The sequence below is a fragment of the Bos indicus x Bos taurus genome, chromosome 1 (genome assembly GCF_003369695.1).
Source record: "Bos indicus x Bos taurus breed Angus x Brahman F1 hybrid chromosome 1, Bos_hybrid_MaternalHap_v2.0, whole genome shotgun sequence".
In the NCBI taxonomy this organism is placed as follows: Eukaryota; Metazoa; Chordata; class Mammalia; order Artiodactyla; family Bovidae; genus Bos; species Bos indicus x Bos taurus.
In genome coordinates this window covers 52121356-52140685 of record NC_040076.1, presented here as the reverse complement: position 1 = coordinate 52140685, position 19330 = coordinate 52121356, and the positions used below count along the sequence as shown (strand labels likewise).

Genomic DNA, 19330 nt, shown 5'->3' with positions numbered 1-19330 from the left:
CACAAAACAGCTCCATGTTGGAAGACCGCCTTGTAGGAAGAGATGTAGGAACACAGACCGATTTGCTAAAACAAGGCTCTTCATTGTTGAGATTCAATCCTTAATTAAACGTTAAGTTTATGAACTATTGTGGCTGCTAAAACTGACACTTAAATCTATTGGCCAATAAAAATTAGGAGAAATGAACTGGGTGGAAAGTAAAAGTGAACTTCAGTTCTCAGGGCAGCCAAATACTTTTGGAACTGCCATTCTAGAGATAAGAAGGATTGAATAATTGCTTTCTAATAAAGATAAAAATGCGTTAGTTCAAATTACTAAGTAAAATACGAACATACTTCCATGATAATCTATTTACGTTATACACAAATATGACTTTGCTGTATAGACACTAAAACACAGACAAGAAATTACCATCATCCTTTATGTTAATTTATACTTATATAATGTTATTTGGATATATCAAAACTATACTTATATAAATAGCATGCATTCCCTTCACTCAGAGGACCTGCACTAAGTTAAATTCTACACAGCTTTTCCTTCTTGGATATCACACACTTGACTGCTTTGGGGTTATTAAAAAATGCAAAATGTCATGTGACAAGGACTACAGGGAAAACAAAATAAAATGAAATTCCATGTAAGCTTAAACTGGCCTCTAAAAGCCCTACAGCTTCTTCCTCTAGATTTAAACACTAAGAACCATGTTTTAATTAACAGCAAATTAGTTTGCTATCGTTGTGCTAAAAAGGAACATCAGACCAATGTTATCAGCTGTATATAGCTTAACAAGGGCTGTGATCATGGATTTCCAACATCCATCACAGGCCCTTATATAATGTGAGAAAGTTCTTTTCCTTCTTTTCTGTATTTTTTTAAAAAGAATGCTGTTCTTAAAAACTGACCTGTAAATGTCTTGGTTGAAACCTAGGTCCCAATTTGAATTTGTAGGTATAACAAGTAGACTAATAAACTGACAGAAATAATGCTATAGATAGACATCTTTTATAGCTTTCTGCAGTATTTCTGGTTTGTGAATAGCCACTGTATGCAAAACAAAACAAAACACAACACAACCTAGAAAGACTGATCTAGACTTAGAAGTGGTAGAAAAAGCAATGGAAGACACATGCTAATCGAAGGAATTCATTCAGAAGCCAGTCAAAGATATACTCTGAGTTGGTCCTGATGATAAGTTCAGATGATTAAGTATTTTATAAAAACTCTTACTGACACAATCTGTGGATTCTAGAAGCAGCAAGCAGGTTGAAGCTGAAATTGTACAAAGTAACAGCTGAAACAAAGACAGATCCCTATTCTGATTCCTCTGAGATATGCAAAGTATCACTTTGTAAGCTCACCTAGAACTATACCACAGATATTTACATAACAATCACCTGAAGACTTTGTTCCCCAAGAATGGCCAGATGGCATTTCTTAGATTTACATGTGACACCACCACATTGTTAGATGCCACAAGTCACACATTGAACTGTTAAATCTCACTAGGCCTCCTGGCAATTAAAAAGTGAAGCCTCATCACAATACTGCTAAACTTTCATTCCCAAGCTTTCTATTTTGCAAACTGTTCAGAGCTCCCATTTTGAAGAAAATTTGTTTGTACTAATGACATGGGAACCCTCTAGCTCCACATCAGTTTCAATGCTTCCATCTTGCCCAGTCTCCCTAATTCATCCTGGAAACTTCTCTTGATTATGGTATTATAACAGCTAGGAAGACAGAACCATTTGCAAAGTGAATATAAATACTTTATTTTGTGGTAATAAATGCTGTAACATTCCTTACCACCCAAAGAATATTAAAGGCTCAGAACAAATGGGACCATCTGGAATGTTCAATTTGCCGGGCCCGTAAAAGGATTGGGATGGCGATTCCCTCTAAAAAACAGCTGTCAGATCCATCCTAGATTTGTGATGGAGTTGTTCATCCCCCTGCCCTCGATGTTTCATATCCTCAAATGATCTACATAACTGTGGCTTGTTAGGTGTGCAACACAACTAAGGTGCTTACAGTGTGTGCTAGTTGCTCGGTCGTGTCCGACTCTTTGCGACCCCATGAACTGTAGCCTGCCAGGATACTCTGTCCATGGGATTCTCCAGGCAAGAAAACTGGAGTGGATTGCCATTCCCTTCTCCAGAGAAGGTGCTTACGGGGAACAACTTAATAGTGGGCACGAGTGTGTAAGCTGTTTTGTTACATTACAAAATCCCTGAGTTCCTGACAGTCTCCACATTGTTGTCTGCTTTTCCATATCAACGTCAGGAATCCACAGATATTTACAGTGGCTCCACCACTTGGTCTAACCCTCCTTTCTTTAATTATATATACATTCTAAAAAGCATGTCATACTCCAAAGCTTTAAGCTAAGGTACATATTTGCCATTACTTCCTATTGGTCATAAATTTTGCTTTTCTCTCCCTCTCTATTATCTGTTAAAAATACTGCCTACATGAACTGCCCCAGTCTTAAAGAACAGGGAAAATTAGTGTTTAAACTCACCGGCCATTCCAAAGTTAAGCTGAGGCATTTCTTCAGTCTTTGTTTTCTTGGGGCTTGGCAAGTCTCTTGAAGAGTCAGATGGGAAGGCCCATAGTTTCTTTCGTGGATTGACAGTGGTGGGTGCTGGGGATTTCACAGGCTTGTTTGTGGTAGGACACCATTTGTAGCCAGGATTTGCCTTCATAAACGCATCTTTATACTATAAATAAAGAACAGACAACATATTTTAATTAACACATAGATTGAAAAGGTTCTAATAGCCTTCACCTTACTCCTCTATTAAGATACTGAATTAAAAAAAACAACACTTCTGTGTCTTCCGTTGTAGAAGAATGACAGCCTCAGTATGGGGCTTTAGAGCTAGGACATGAATTTATCTACTAGAAAGTTCATTTGTGGGATGAGGGTTCAGAGGCAACAAATTTTGTATCTTTCAACTCTCATTATTCTTTTTCCTTTCCAGTATCCAAATTCAGATCTCCGCCTGGTCTTGGTGGAGAAAGGGAGTTATCTGCCATGTTATTTGTCATGTGTATATATTTCTAAGTAGGTATCAGATGCACATTACAAATGTGAGCGAACACCAGAGTCAGTAACTAGATTCTGCTCACTGCTTAATTTGGTAAGTTAAAAATTAAAACATGCTTTACTGCACAGGCAAATACAGGCAAATCTTACAGAGCAATGTAATCAATTGTAGGATAAATGAACCAAGATCAAGAATGGCAAGAGAATGGCGCAGGGCAAACTGATGAACTTTTCAGTTATTTGCAGGGGCATGTAGAAGAAACAGTACTGGATACAGAGTCTAATTATCTGGGTTCAAAACCCACTTCTGCTGTTAGTCAGTGGTGGACATTAAGCAAGTTGTACAACCTTTCTCAGCCTCAATTCCTCCTCAAAACTACACAGTGTAACTTCACCTGATCATAACCTAGAGGTTTGCAATGAACACATGTGATCACTAAAGTGAACATACAGAGAGCTGTGATGTGTGAGGTTGCAATTAATCCATCACAACATGGAGGTTTTCAGCCTTTGTTATCAATATTTTCTTTTCTCCTTTATTTTTCTATGGTTTTCTCCCTCTTTCCCAACTCTGCCATTTCCTTTCCCGACAATAAAATTAAATAAAATATATGTATGCTATTCATGTTCTATTACCAAAATTATGTCATTTGATAAAATATATTTTTATGTATTCTTCAATGATTTTATTACTGCTAGATACCTTATTTAATTAATATGATTTGTTCAATCCTATAAAGCTTGCTTTTCAAAATGAACACTGTGTGTAAAATTAATTTAGTATAAGATTGAAACAGCTTTTTAAACTAACCCATTTGAAAAAGAAGTTCCTTTACCCTTAGTGTAAAAACAGTATATCTGATCAAACTAATAAACACCACTTCACTTTAAATCATATAAATGAAAACTGTACTGTAGACAATATAATGCAAACTTAGTAGTCAATTGTTTAGTATTACCCCCCAGAATTACCCTTAATTCAAATTTTCTGAATAATCTTTTTGCTGTTAAACTAAAAGCTGTACATCTGCATATTGATATATAGGTACATGCAGAAGGAAGATACAGTAAGATAAGTTCTACTCTTACAAAAATAATTAAAACAGGATACAAAGGCCAGATCCAGACTAGAATTTATCATCACATAGCAGAATAAATTTGAGGGTATCAATGTCACATTCACATGCATGAGGGGGATTTACAGGTTTGTTAAGCTGAGGCAGACAAACAGCTTTACTTGCTGTCTGGAGGTGGAAAGTGACAAATGAAAGGGTGAGATGAAAATCAAAGTAGCAGGCACCATGCATCATCATTTTGTCCCAGCAAAAGGAACACGAGCTGCAACAGTAGGATGAACAGTCATCTGAATAAAAGTCACCACTCTATAAAGTAACAAAGGACTATCAGAGTAACATATCTGTCACAAGACATTTAAAAGAAAGTTTTTGATACTTTTGGTGGTGTTTTTTTTGTTTTTTTAAGAAAAAGTCCCAACTGTGAAAGATCCTAGATGGATGGATGTCACTAGATTTCAGATTTCCTCTGTTTCTAGGTGTCACCTTCTTGCCTTCCTATGTTGTCAATCTGCTAGATAATATAGTTCTTTCTCAGTAAATATTACATCCTTTTCTAAGAATCACTTAGCAATTTGCTTTGATGAAAATCTGCATGTGTGATGAAAACAATAATACTGTCATTCTTATGAATGATTTATTACCAGTATTGACTATTCTTAAAAGCACTGATGGTATTAATAAGGGCTAGTTTAAACTAACTTATGATATGCAGCTGTGCTGAAGACAACGTAAAGCAGTGACAATCACTGACCATAAACATCTCTTTCTCTTGTACTTATTCTACCCACTCAGTCACTGACTAGATGACCGACACTGGTTAAACACGGGGCATGAGAAGAGCATGAATTAGTCTGGTTTTAAATTGATTACAATCCACAATTAGCCACTCAAACATATTACTTCTTTTAATACACAGTCCACACACCTTTCCCTGGCTCCAGCATGGTAACTGTTTTTTAGTGGGTCTGTGAGAAGTGGTCCATAAAGAAGGCTGAGTGCCAATGAATTGATGCGTTTGAATTGTGGTGTTAGAGAAGACTCTTGAGAGTACCTTGGACTGCAAGGAGATCAAACCAGTCAATTCTAAAGGAAATCAACCGTGAATATTCATTGAAAGGACTGATAGTGAAGCTGAAGTTCCAGTACTTTGGCCACCTGATGTGCAGAGCCAACTCACTGGAAAATTTCCTAATGCTGGGAAAGACTGAGGGTGAGATGGTTGGATGGCATCACAGACTCAATGGACGTGAGTTTGAGCAAACTCCTGGAGATAGTGAAGGACAAGGAAGCCTGGTGTGCTGTAGTGTATGGGGTTGCAAAGAGTCAGACACGACTTAGCAACTGAACAACAACTACTGAAGCTACCTGTGTGTAGGACAAATGGCAGAAGACAGGCCTGGAGTATGTGGGGTTTCATGGAAAACAGAAACTGAGAGTTCACTATGAGGATCAATACTATGTAAATTAACCACAATATTAATCTTTCATATTCTTAAACTCAATGTAAAACAGCAGAGCAAAGGGTTAAGAATGAAGGATATAAGAGAAAAGAATAACAAACAGCCCTTGTCCTTAAGGAGTTTAAAGCTTAGATGGAGATGTCATAAGTTCATGAAAAGACAGACAGGTCAACACAGGCAGTGTATGAACATCCAGTGAGGGAGAAGGCAGGAGGAGCCTCAGGGCATGAGGATGTCTGTCCTTGGAACCGAGCACACACACCATCAGTCACTGGCTCTGATTCAGCTATAAGAGACAACAGAAAGGCTTAATCATTTGTTGTGATGAGGTTATTAGGAAAGGGATCACAGAGAAAGCTGAGTAAGGGAGAAATCAGAAGCGGCTATATATAGTCTGAAGCAAATAGCTGAGTGAAACTATTAGCACGCTGGCCAACCATGTGGGCAAAAATCCATCAGCACAGATTGAAGGGACCAAAGAGACAGGCCCACTCATCTGGATCCCCAGGGGAGGGCTTTCCTGCTGGGGGTAGAGGGCGAAGCTCAGTTATCCTTCACAAACATCAATCACAGGCTATTGGTCCTATCCTCGAGGTAACTAACCTCTTGCTAAAATACTTATTTTCAAAAATCTCCCATTAAAGTAAAAATTCCCTTACTAAATTCTTTTTTGTTTTGCAAATTTCTAACTGATTAGATAACCTAAGTGAATCTACTTTATAGCCACAGTTCCTGACTTACAGAAGGTGCTTATTAGTAAATGTTGGCCCTCCTCTCTCCAATCTCAATCACCACCAGACTTCATTAGCAATGATAATACACCACTGCTTTTCGGTAATGGTATTAAATACATACCCTTGACACAGTATTTGGTCTACTTTATATATGACAATGGCATTATTATAAACCAAAAGACAGTATTACGTTAATCTTTAAAAAACTGGTTCTCAAAATTACTTTCACAGATCACTTATAAGAATGGGAAATTTGATCTTAAAAAGCACCTTAAGGAGAGATGTCCTTATTAATTGTTCTCCAAGTGTTTGTTCTTAATTGGAGGTGGGGCGGGAGGGTTGGCTCAAAAAGTCCGGCAGTATTTCTAGCTATTATTGCAGTCTAGCTCGTCTCAGCAGAGTGAGAGAGAATAATAACCCTGTTGAGGTAAAGTAATAAGGGACCCTGGGAATATCTATATAAATAAAGAGAGCTGATACAGGTGCAAAAATGTGAAATATCACCATGATAAAAAAAAATCTACCACAACTATGAGATTATTCAGTAATTATCTTGTTTTCAAAAAAAGGCATAATACAATTTAAATTCTATAACTTTGCAGGGGCTAAGTGAATCTTTAGCATAATAAATTTTGAAATGGCTAATGAATTTGGAGACAACTGTACCTCCTCATATTGGCAGGCAGAAATCACATTATACAGGGTGGAAGATGAGAGTAAGATATTTGAGAAGTGGTACTAATTAGTACTTTCTTAGTTCTAGGAACCTTTCCTCATAAAAATGTTAAAACTTATAGGTCTGAATTATTCTTACTAGACATTTTAACAGGAAGAAAATGAATCAGACTTTTATATGACAGGATGATGAATTAAGTTTATGTATCTGATAGAAAAGATCTATTTTAAATTATACACTAACCTATGAAACTTTCGTGATAAAGCCACTCCAGTAAAAACCACACATTTCAAAAAGTGACTTGAATAAGTGACCAGGGAGTTATTTGGTTCTCTTGCAGAAAAGTCATAAAGGAAAAACTGAGTTGGCTATAGATATGGTTGCCTAAATTCCCTGTAAGGATTACTGTGGAGACAGTAGTTCATTTCCACATATAACCTTTTTTAAAGGACAATATTCCTCCCTAATTTGGGTTAAGAAGGAGAAAGTCTATTTAATCAGTTAGCACTAATTAAAAATAAAAATTTCAGAATTTCTTTTAAGATGTAATTTTGGCACTTTATAAAAGGATGGTAGGGGTCTGGGTAAGTAAACATTATCTGCATTTCTGGAAATGCATTAACAGATAATTCATGTACAAGCTAGCTGGATTTAGAAAAGGCAGAGGAACCAGAGATCAAACTGCCAACATCCACTGGATCATAGAAAAAACAAGAGAATCACAGAAAAACAATCAGCAAATTAGAAAAAAACCTAACAATTAGTAAATGGACTGATATTTCTGAAATCAAGTAGTTAGCTCACTTAGTGGAATATCTATTTTGTTAGGAATCATTAATCACATTGGACAGTGTCTGCCAAGATGGGCAAATGATACTTTTAGTTTTGTTGATTCTTATGTTTCAAAGATTAATTGTGTATTTTAGTAGCACTTCAGTGTGTTAACAGGTTCTAATAAAAACAGTAAAAAAATTATTAGGTAAAGAAGTATGAAACACAAACATAAGCTTATCAGGAACAACTAATATTTCATGGCATTTTAAACTTCATGCCTGTGCGCACAGTGCCTTACTTGCATCTTAACCTCAACCCTGTGAGGACAGGTATCTTCACTGACAATTACAAATGTGTAAACTCAGAAGGTCTGAAAAGGGAGAAGGCTACCCAAACTCTACTGCTAGTAATTTGCTGCCTTGGATAAGTCACGTAACTCCTCTGGGCTGCAGTGTCCTCATCTTTAGCTTTCAGAAAATGGTATCTACTTCATAGGATTATTTTTAGGATTAAATGAGTCAGAACCCTAGAGAGAATAAAGCAATATTCAAAAATTGGTATTATTTCAAAAAAATAAACACAAGTATTTTTTTTTATAATAAGAAAGTCCCAACATCCAGAACACAGGAATGGGAAAGGCCTCGGAAACAAGAAATTTGAGAACCATGAAGCCCAAATCTTTGGTTTTACTACCCACCTCTCCTTAAAGTGCTGGGGCTCCAGTTAAGTCATACTCAGAAAAACCCACACAGAGTAAGTTATTTCATTAGAGGTAGCAGAAAGTGTCTGATAGAGGAAAGAAATGTCAATTGACAGCTATGGCTTCACTCAAAAGAAAGGTTCTTGGAAAACCAAAGCAGAAGTTCCAAAGAACAGAAGGGTTAAGAATCATTTAATAAACAGATGAAAATGTGACCATAACTTAATTGTTCACAAAACTCTCACCAAATTACAGATTATAAAATAATTCTTGTACGGAAATAACAAATGTAACACTTGTTTCTCAAGAATGTGGGGATCAATGAGGTGCTGCTCTCGCTCAGTAGTATGCAAGATGCCACATCAAGCTAGTACAAAGACAAATTCTGTCGAGCGTGACACATGACTGTTAACAGAAGTTGTACAGAGTGATAATACCTAAGAAAATGACATCAAATTTTCTATGGAGAAGAATCCATTTCTGATAAAATCAAAGAAAGGGCATGAATACATTAATTTTCTCTTGAAGAAATATCGAGGAAGAACTGGTCACGAAACCCCATGGAGATTTACAGTGATAATCTTTCCTAGACTCCAGACCACAACAGACCCCAACATTTACAAGAGGCTATTACAGTTTACTTTTAAACTGTATTTTACTGCATTTGATTCCATTGCTCTTTTATTAACGTACAACTGAGCTTCCAACTTTTCAGGCCAATTTCTCAAGATGTTCACCTTTATATCATCATTTCCTGTTACTCACCTACAAACAGCTCAGGCTTCAAGTAAAACTTTCTCATTCCTGAAGTTGTTCTTATTTTTCCCTGTCTGCTCGTATCCTTGCCTTTCTTCTGAATCCTGTGCCAAGGGACATACCAAATTCTACTAACAACTTCATTAAGCCTTTTCTGAAATACCCTAACCCCAGCACAAGCAGACTATTCCCATGAGACCATGATATTTTATAGTTACCATTTTCCACTTCTTACTCAAATCTCTTGTCTCTCAGTCATCTAAAGTGAGCAACATATACTACAAGGATGCTAGAAGCACATAGGAAAGACTATTCCAGGGTCCACAACTGTATGACTGGTCAAGATACTAACTCCAAAGAGCCTTCAGTCCCTGCTCTGAAGAACAGGAATACTCAAGGCTGTCGTTTAGTTGCGTCTAACTCTTTGCAACCCCACAGACTGTAGCCTGTCAGGCTCCTCTGTCCATGGGATTTCCCAGGCAAGAATAGTGGAGTGGGTTGCCATTTCCTTCTCCGGGTGATCTTCCCAACCCAGGGATCGAACCCAGGGATCCCGACCAAAGGATCTCTTGCATTGGCAGGTGGATTCTTTACCTCTGAGCCCCACGGAACAATCATAACTGACTTTAAATATTTATGCATATGCAAGACATCCACTCTGGAATGAACTAACTAGTCAATAAATGCATGTATTCTGTCCCATGCCTAGGCTACAAAAACCAAAGGGGGTATGAAAAAGGTCATTCAAAATTGTCTTAACTTACCAGATTCTCCCCTCTCTTTGGCACTGACTCTCTCTATCTGAATAACATGTGTGATCCTCTATATTGACTGTCCATTAATTAATTATGATTATTAGTTTAAGTGACAAGTAGAAGTTTCCAGAAATGTCCTAGTCAAAAATGCAGACATATATTTTTACATTTGTACAATGTATACATAAAGATGTTAAAAGAACAATAATATGGTGTGAGACTACTAACAGGCAGCTGCAGAAGCTAGAGGCTATGAATGCCCACAACACTGCACCATAAGGCATGCTGCTGAATTTAAGAAAGGAATCCAGGTTATATCCTTAGGACAGTTTAAAACCCTCGGAAAACAGGAAACCCTCATTAAACTTTTTTTTTTCAACAATATAAATCAGCCCTGGGAAACAATTTAAAAAACTGAAAAATTTCCAAACAGGTACTTCGCCTCACCAGATGCACTAACAGAAAATAATCAGACAGCAAGTAATGAGTAAGGGAAAAAGTGACATTTCAACTAAGGCTGTAATATGCACACAAAAAAACACCAGCACAATTACCTGCACTCTTTTGTAATTTCAAAACCATTTGGTAAGTAGGTAGAAACAAGTATCACTTACGACTAGAAACCAATTATATAAGGATTTTGAAAGTAGCTGAACCTTCCACGCATGGCACTGGAAGTGAGACATTTCATAAGAGCAACTATAAACAAGACAAGTTGTTGGGTGGAAGAGCCAGTTACTGTTGCCATTGGAGTAGCTTGGGGGTTGGGGGGGGGGCGGCACACCTTATGAGATTTAGATTTCATTACTTACCACAATGGCAAATATTGTGAAGCTAATTAAGTAACTAGTAAAGGAATTCCTATATGAAAATAAGACTTCCTTCCTCTTAAAAGTGGCCACCTGTTGGGTTTATCAATTAGCAGTATTTGAGAAAGTAAACAATTATGGGACAGGCTGTATGTTACCCAAAAACAGTAATCCAAAAATAAACTCAAGAGTTTAATTATAGGAGGCTTATGCAACTCTCTATGAGGTTTCAGATTAATTGTTTTATCTTAGAAGCATGACTATGAAAGGATCTAAAGCTACTTAATGGGAATCTTTTACTATTAATTACTGTTATGAGAATGAAAATCTCCAGTAGCATTTAAAATCATGTAGATTACTGGAATTGATTTTAAATTTGCAAGATAAGATGCTCTACATAGCTAAAATTCTGTCTTTAACAATACAGTTAATTCCTGAAGCCTTATGTGACCATTAATTACACAATAACTATGCTAATCATTTATTCTGGATTCAAATTTCCCTGAAGACTAAGAAATTTTTATGTTCCATGTTAGCTTGTTAAGCAACTCAATAAAACCACAGCAATTGAAAGAATTATTTTTCTACATACTGAGATGTCTAATAAAATATCTCACTTGAAACTCTGTATTTGTCACCTGCTGGTCCATCTTCTCATAGAACTTAACCAAATGTTTGGGTGGCTGGGGTTTTTCATGAATCAATATTATTTGCAAGCTGTAACTCTAAAGAAATATAGTTAGAATTATTCCTTTCAAGTTAACCACAATGATATTGCTTTGCTTTCCCCTTACTTGCTAAATCCATTATACAATACATTTTAAATGTACAATGAACTCACACTAATTTAAGGTTACTTTAGAAACAGATCAGTATACAATTTTTGAATAAATTAAGTCACATTTTGGAACATACACTCCAGTCCTCTGGAAAGTATTCCTGTATGGAAATACTTCTCACCAACTGCTGCTCACAGTGTTTACACGCACGCACACATCACAGTACATCCTGTTCCACTGCCATTCGTTCCTCTACTGGCTTTGAATACTCATGCCGTACTTACTACCTACAGAAAGAAGTCAAAGCATATCTTTTGATAACTGTGTATATTACAAAATTTTTTTAAAAATTAGTGCTGGAAGGGATGCAAATTTTGTTCCAACTTTCTCTTTCTCATAACATCGTTTTTAAAAAAGGAAAAAAAAAACCCCACAAAAAACTGAGACCCAGAAATTAACTCAGATATGGTTACAAAGCTGTTTAGCTTTAGAACTAGATCAAGAGTGTCATCTTCACCATGGGCATTCTCTGACAGCAGAAGCTGGGCTCCTAGAAAAACTAAAAACAAAAGTCATTCATAATAAATAAATCACCATTCATAAAAATCCATCCCTCATGTCATCAGTGCAATACAAACAAGTGAGAAAAAACTTCTTGGCAATAGGTTTCTTTTGGCACCTCACCACTATTTGCAAGGTGGACTTGGAACTCAGGAATAGGAACAAAGCTTCAATGTCTTCGTTTAACACTTGATTCGGGATTCACCTTCGTGCTGCTGCTAGACCTTTTGCATGGACTCTACTAACTGGGGGTTGCAGGATTGGTTGTTCACAGTTACCACAAAGCCTCCTCACTGTAACTCACCTCCTTGGCCATGTCTGTGTATTTCTGCTTTTCCTTTGGATCGAGAACAGCCCACCAATCAGCTAGTATCTTGGTAGCACCTCGGTTATCAAGCCTGGGGTGTTCCTGACGGACAAGAGAGCGATGACGTTTGCAAAATAAAAGAAATGCATTCATTGGTCTCCGGGCTCGCTGTTCTGGTGATTCATCATCTTCAGTTTCACCAACATCTTGCTCTAGGCCATCGGCCCCAAGAAGTTGAACCTATTAGCAACAAAACAAGAGCCAAGATGTTTAACACATCCTGGATAACTCTGTTTTTAACAATTAGTGTTGGTTTTTAAATTGCATTTTTCCTTAGCTGTGTTTAAACAATTTACAAATGGGGGGAGGAAGGGTTTTTAAAAATTATCAACCACTATTTGTGGCTGGTAACCAACTTAAAATGTTTTCTTTTGCTGAGTTTCTGTAGCAACCTGTGCATGTTAACCAACTTAAAATGTTTTCTTTTGCCGAGTTTCTGTAGCAACCTGTGCATGTCTCTATTACAGCATATATTACATTGTTGTTATAATTGCTTGCATTTTTTTCTCTCACTAACAGTGAACTCTTTGAGGACAAAACCTCTCTTATTTCCCTCATACACAGTGCTTAGTTTAATGTCTTGTACAATATTAGTACCTAACTAACTGCTGGATAAAGGATTAAACCCATTTCATAGTATATGGGTCTCAAAGTTAACAATATCCTCATAAAGATACACGAATATTGGTTCTGTCTTTCTCCTTTTTAGAAAGTGCTTTTGTACAACTAATAATGTGAAAATGAATAAAAATCTAATACAGACTATTTAATGTTTCTTGAAGCCTCCAACCATAAAAATCAAAACAGACATTTGACGTTATTTGAAGGAAGAACTACAAAAGTAAATTTTCAAGTCTACAGATAATCACACATTCTTGTCTACTGAAATTCTATGGTGATAGGGCTTACACTTTCAAAACTGCTTTTGAATCCTTCATTTCCCTAAGCATCTCATTCAAGATCTTCAAGGACTTCTGCAAGGCTCTGATCCTGTCCATCTGTGTAATCCTCACTGCTGCTGTCCTAGTAGCACTCTGGCCTATGGCTTCATCTTCCTGCTTTTACTCCCTTATAATACTTCCTATACATGGCTGCAGGTTTAATTTCTTAAAGCACATCTCTGACCACAGAATCTTAGAATAGCACTGTTAAGTATCTTCTGAGGCTAAAATATGATTCCATGGTATCTCTTGGAAACACTGCAACCAAGAACAGAAGTCCAGAATGCTTACTAAAACCATTCCTTTAATGCTGCTTTATAGCTAAAATCAAGAAGGATCAAAGATGCTGTCAGACTGCATTATACTGCTGCTGCTAAGTCACTTTAGTCGTGTCCGACTCTGTGCGACCACACAGATGACAGCCCACCAGGCTTCCCTGTCCCTGGGATTCTCCAGGCAAGAACACTGGAGTGGGTTGCCATTTCCTTCTCCGATGCATGAAAGTGAAAAGTGAAAGTGAAGTCGTTCAGTCGTGTCTGACTCTTAGCAACCCCAAGGATTGCAGCCCACCAGGTTCCTCTGTCCATGGGATTTTCCAGGCAAGAGTACTGGAGTGGGGTGCCATTGCCATCTCCGATACAATAGGGCAGTAGTTCTCAAATGTAAGTGGGCATAGGAATCCCTGGAGGTCTTGTTAAAACACAGATTGTTAAGTCCCATTGCCAGAATTTTGTATTCTGTATGTCTGGAGTAGGCTTTGAGGATTTGTATTTCTAACAAGTTGTGCAGTTACGCTGCTGGTCTAAGGATCACGCTCTGAGGCCATTACTATAATAAGGCAATCAGCTTCTTTTATATCATGTTTATTGGGCAACTGTTACAGACACTCTAAGACAAATCACTAATTTAATCCAACTAAATGTTTTTTAAAAGTCTTTTAAATTTAAATTAAGCATTGTATATGTATTTAATTAATCATCAATTGTCTTCAGACACAAATAGTACAGAACAATCTCAAAGTCAGAGCTACCTGATCTGGAAGTACATTAGGGATTATTACTGGGAATGAAGGCTACAGATTTATCTTCCTTGTTATGGGTATAATCATTAACAATGACTTGCGTTTTCAAGGAATATTTATCTATCATTCTGAAACTGACTAAGAAGTTACAGAGAAATGAGGCGTAAAAATATGTATTACGTAAGTTGAGGAAGTAATTTTATTTTCCCTTCAGAAAAAATAACTTTGATCCAGTGACTAAATTATAGAACTCAAGACAAGAGTTGGAAAAAGAGATAAATAAGACAAGATCCTGGCCCCAGGAGCTCACTGTTTTGGTAGAGGAGAAAGACATATAAGCGAATAAATTAAAAAGCAGGATGATGACTATAAGAAATCAGTGTGATAATGAAACACTAGTGGATTGGTAGAACAACAGAAAAGTCTCCCTAGAAAAGCGTCGTCTGGGCTAAACTTTGAAAGACAAATCAGAGTATATAAGGTAGTCAGTGGGAGGTCGTGGGGAACTAACAAAGATTAAGGCTCAATGGTTTATTCACTTATATACAGTTCAACAGAATCAGTATACAAAAGATTAGAATGGAGAACTAGAGTTGTTGTAGAAGAAGGTATGGGCCGCTTCATGAACAATGTGCTTTGTCATTTTTTTGAAAAATGCGAAAGAAAAATAAGGGCATTTAATCCTGTAAATGAGTGGTTTCAGACTGTATGACTCAAAAAAACCCCTTGAAGGGGACCAACACAGACTGAAACTTTTTGTTCTGTCAAGTATGAACACTAAAAACATTTTTTTTAAACTTCTAATATAATTATTTCATTAAATTAACTAACTGAAAAGTGAGTAAACAAACAAGTGCATGGTATATAAATTAAATTGAAATAAAAAATTATCTGGACCTTTTTTTTCTTTCACCAGAGGCCAAGCAAGTAACACTCTGCAACAAGACAACACTAGCACCAGACCAGAATCTGGAGACCGCTGCTAGGAGCAATGGAGAGCCATGAGTGGTTTTAGCAGGGGAAAGACACTGTCAGATCTGTACTGCAGGATAACTCCCGTCATTAGTGTAGAGCACGAATTACAGTAGCCAAACTAGCAGCAAACAAGACTAGAGGAATGAATTAAAAGTTTATGCCAGCAGTCCACGCAAGAACCAGGACAGGGCTAAATCAAGGCAGTATTCATGCGAACGGAGAATTGGGAACAGAGACAACACTCACTAATGAGGTAGAAACAAGAGCGACTGGTGTCTTAACTGAATGTAAAGGTTGAAAAAGGAAGAATGTTTCCAACTTTGGCAGCCAGATTCCTTCATACACAACTGAGAACACTTTTTCTCAAATGAAGGGAAGTTATATCCAGTGGGGAGCAGAAAGATTAGTACTGGGTAGACAGAATGTGAAGAGGCTCTTGGCAGAGAAGGCTGAGTTAGGATAATGAACTAATGTACCAACAAAAAGAAGTAAGACCAACAGTATGGGTGAGATCTCTTGATTGTAGACTAAAAAGAGAAGAGGACTCAATGACTTCATTCTTTTACTAAATAACTGTTTACTGGGCATGTGATACGGAGCAGCCACCGTTTCAGGTGATACCGACAGAGCAGTGACCATACAGAATCCCCATCCTCATGAAGCTGAAAAGTAGCACAATCAACCTGTCACTCTGGAAGGATCTCTCTGGCTGCTTTATTGAGAACAGACTTTAGAAGGGCAAGAACTAGGGAGAGAGAGGCAGAATATAGCAATCTGCACCAGCGCTGGTGGTAGCTTGGAGCAAGGTGGTAGCAGTGACACTGCTAAAGAAGGGTCAACTGGTGAAGACCTTTTGAAAGCACAGTTGAAAAGCTGCTGATGGACAGACCAGAGACTTGAGCAAAAGAAAACAAACAAGGTGTCAGGTCTGACCAATCTGACACAGCTGGAATTGCCATTTACTGAGAAAGGAAAGAAAGATGCCGGAGGATGGGGTTTGGAGAAGAACAGTGAAAGCTTCATTTTGAACACATTCAATCTGAGATTCTGACTCGATATTTAAAGTGGATATGTCAAGTAAATAGTCAGAAATACAAGTCCAGAATTTAGGGGAAAGGTCCAGGATGCAGACAGAAATTAAGATAAGAGGCTCAGAGAACATCAATATTTGAGGGTTAAATAATGGATGGACAACAAATGGAAGAAACCAGAAAGGTATAGTTGGGAAGGTAGGAACAGAAATAACAGTGAGTGCTGTCGTGGACATAGGAGACAGCTTCAAGAACCAAGTCATCAATAGGTGCAAATGCATGAGAAAGATCAAATTAGGCATGAGCATACACTTGGCAATTTCCTCAAATAGGAAGAGTGACACCATTTCTCTGAAAAAGGAAAGGAAAAGATGGATAAGGACCGAGATAAGAGTAAGCTGAGTGGAGAAAGCTGAAGGAGGCATTTTTGGTGGCCTCTATTTTCTCTGTGAAAGAGAAGAAAAGTGCAGCAGTGAGGAGACCATAAACAGTATCTAGAGAAGATGTCTGCACAACAGGAAAAATGTTTGTAATTCCTGATAAACAGAGCAAAGAAGGGAGTTGACCCAAGCCTAGGACAAAAGACTGAGTGGATATTGAAGAATGTTTATAATATTTGTAGTGACACAAAATATGTACTCATTTATTCTTCCACTGACCATGAAAGGTGAAAGTGAAGGTCGCTCAATCATGTCCAACTCTTTACGACCCCATGGACTGTAGCCCACCAGGCTCCTCTGTCCATGGGGATTCTCCAGGCAAGAAAACTGGAGTAGGTTGCCATGCCCTCCCCCAGGGGATCTTCCCAACCCAGGGATCGAACCCAGGTCTCCTTCATGCAGGCAGATTCTTAAACATCTGAGCCACCAGGGAAGCCCAATGAGCTGTTCAAAATCTACTCTGCACCAATCACCATTCTGGGCTTTAAGGAAGGAGAAGACAACAGGAAGGGGAAGACCCCTGCTCTACCAAAGTTATACACTAGTCTGGGAAGACAGACATAAACAAGTATACATAGCAAACAGAAAGAAGTTCAAGGGGACAAATTCCTCAGACGGGGAAGACTTGGGTGTGAGGGACATCCCTGGGGAGGTAAAAGATGAGGAAGCAGTCATGCCAAGATCTGAAGGAATGTGTGGCTTTCTAGTCACCTGCATCATTGTGTAACTTTCTAAGCAAGAGCTGGCTGCTCCAGTGTGAGACCAGAGGAGGGGGACTGAGAGGGGTGGCAGCACCCAGATGCTCTGAGGGCCTCAAGGATGAGGGCCTGAACAGCTCTGAACCTGCCTGTAGTGGCACAGCTGGGCTGGGCAGGAGGAAAGAGAGGCCAGAAGAGCAACAGGTGGGTGCAAGGTGAACATATCAAATTTTATGAACTCACTTCATTTGACTATTGCCTGCAAATCATTAGCTAATTGAGAGAAATACTAATTAAGAAGGATCTGCTTCAGTCTAAATTATTAGGAAGTATAGATACTTTAAGAGTCATCAACATTTGGGATGAAACTGTAGATAAAGTAGTTAAGTAGAATTCAAGTTATACAGACTCCTAGAAACACATTCACTGTACCACACGTGTTCACTGCAGTTTCTGAATGAATGTTCAAACTTAAAACTACTACAATAAACAGAGAAATTACCTTATCAATATCCTCCTCTTCGTCTTCCTCTTCTTCCTCTTCTGAAAAGTCAAGGAGTTTCTTTGCTAGCAATGGATGCCACTGAAGACACTTTCGCTTTGGTCGTTTTCCAGTCCCTTCTCCTTCTGCTGAATGATCTTTATTTCTATTACTGCCTTTCATTACTGTGACCTGTGGTAGTCAAAAGAAAAAGAGAAAGAGAAATCAAAGTAAATTTGATTAAAACTAGTTTATTTAGCTTCCTTAACTTTAACTGGATTATAGTTTTAATGATTAAAATATCTACCAGCTCAGGCATTTACTGGATTCAGTAAGAACTCTAAGTTAACATAATCAAACATTCATTTTAGTGGGCTAAATTGCTAATAAAATTTGCCTTTTCCTTTTCTGAAATCTTCTTCCTTCCACTTTATAATTTCAGAACTCAAAACCCAAATAAAGTGTTAAGATGATGATAAGTTATTGTCACCTGTTCATATTTACCAGGATAGTGTTTCTCAGAGTCTTCCACTAGAGTAATGTGAAAGATTCCTCCCAGGAGAGTAGAGATCCTCCCAGATGTAGGTCTCTCTACATTCTCTGATAGCTCCTATTTTTTCATAATAATTTATATGAATTTCACATTCTATACTATGATAAATCTTAGAAGTATTAAGTAAAACGAATGCTTTGTAAGAATCAAATGTTTTAGATTTAAAATAAAACTATTTCATAAGATGACATACACTTTTCAAAAACTAACTGCATGCAGCCTCCAAGGATCCCGTCCACATATGAAGTCACTCAGTGGGATGAGCACTCACTTGTGATACAAGTCACCAATCTCCGTGCCTCTCCCTATTACATATGCACTGCAAACCTGTAGTAAGTTTCACTCTCTAGACTTCTTTCCCCTAATAGATGATTGTCTGAAATAACTATGAATCTGACAAAATCTTTCAGAAACCTAAATTCTAAAATATTTTTCAATGACTTAAAAAAATTTTTTTTCTGAGTGAAACAACTACATATTCATATTGTAAAGGTGAAAATAGCAAAAAAAAAAAAAAGTACCTTCTCCATTATGCCCAGCCCGAAGTTAAACTACACAGTTTCTTACATGCTTTCCCATAATTATTTAATATTTCTCATTCATTCATTTGAAATAATATTGATAAATAAATTACTCTTTATACATACTGATGTGAAAATTCACATAATACAGTTAAATACCATCAGTTTAAATG

The 19330-nt window shown here is 37.5% G+C and overlaps 1 protein-coding gene across 14 annotated transcripts in view; it reads right to left on the bottom strand.

Moving 5' to 3' along the window:
* Positions 1-19330, bottom strand: part of BBX (BBX, HMG-box containing) — a 297884-nt gene that overhangs the window by 79769 nt on the left and 198785 nt on the right. For all 14 annotated transcript variants that reach the window (XM_027566187.1, XM_027565800.1, XM_027566433.1 and 11 more), the window contains 3 exons: positions 18105-18275; positions 12434-12676; positions 2522-2720 (listed from right to left, as the gene is read on the bottom strand). In XM_027566187.1, coding sequence (XP_027421988.1) covers positions 2522-2720; positions 12434-12676; positions 18105-18266 — 604 coding nt within the window. In that variant the 5' untranslated portion in view covers positions 18267-18275. The remainder of the gene's footprint in view (positions 1-2521; positions 2721-12433; positions 12677-18104; positions 18276-19330) is intronic.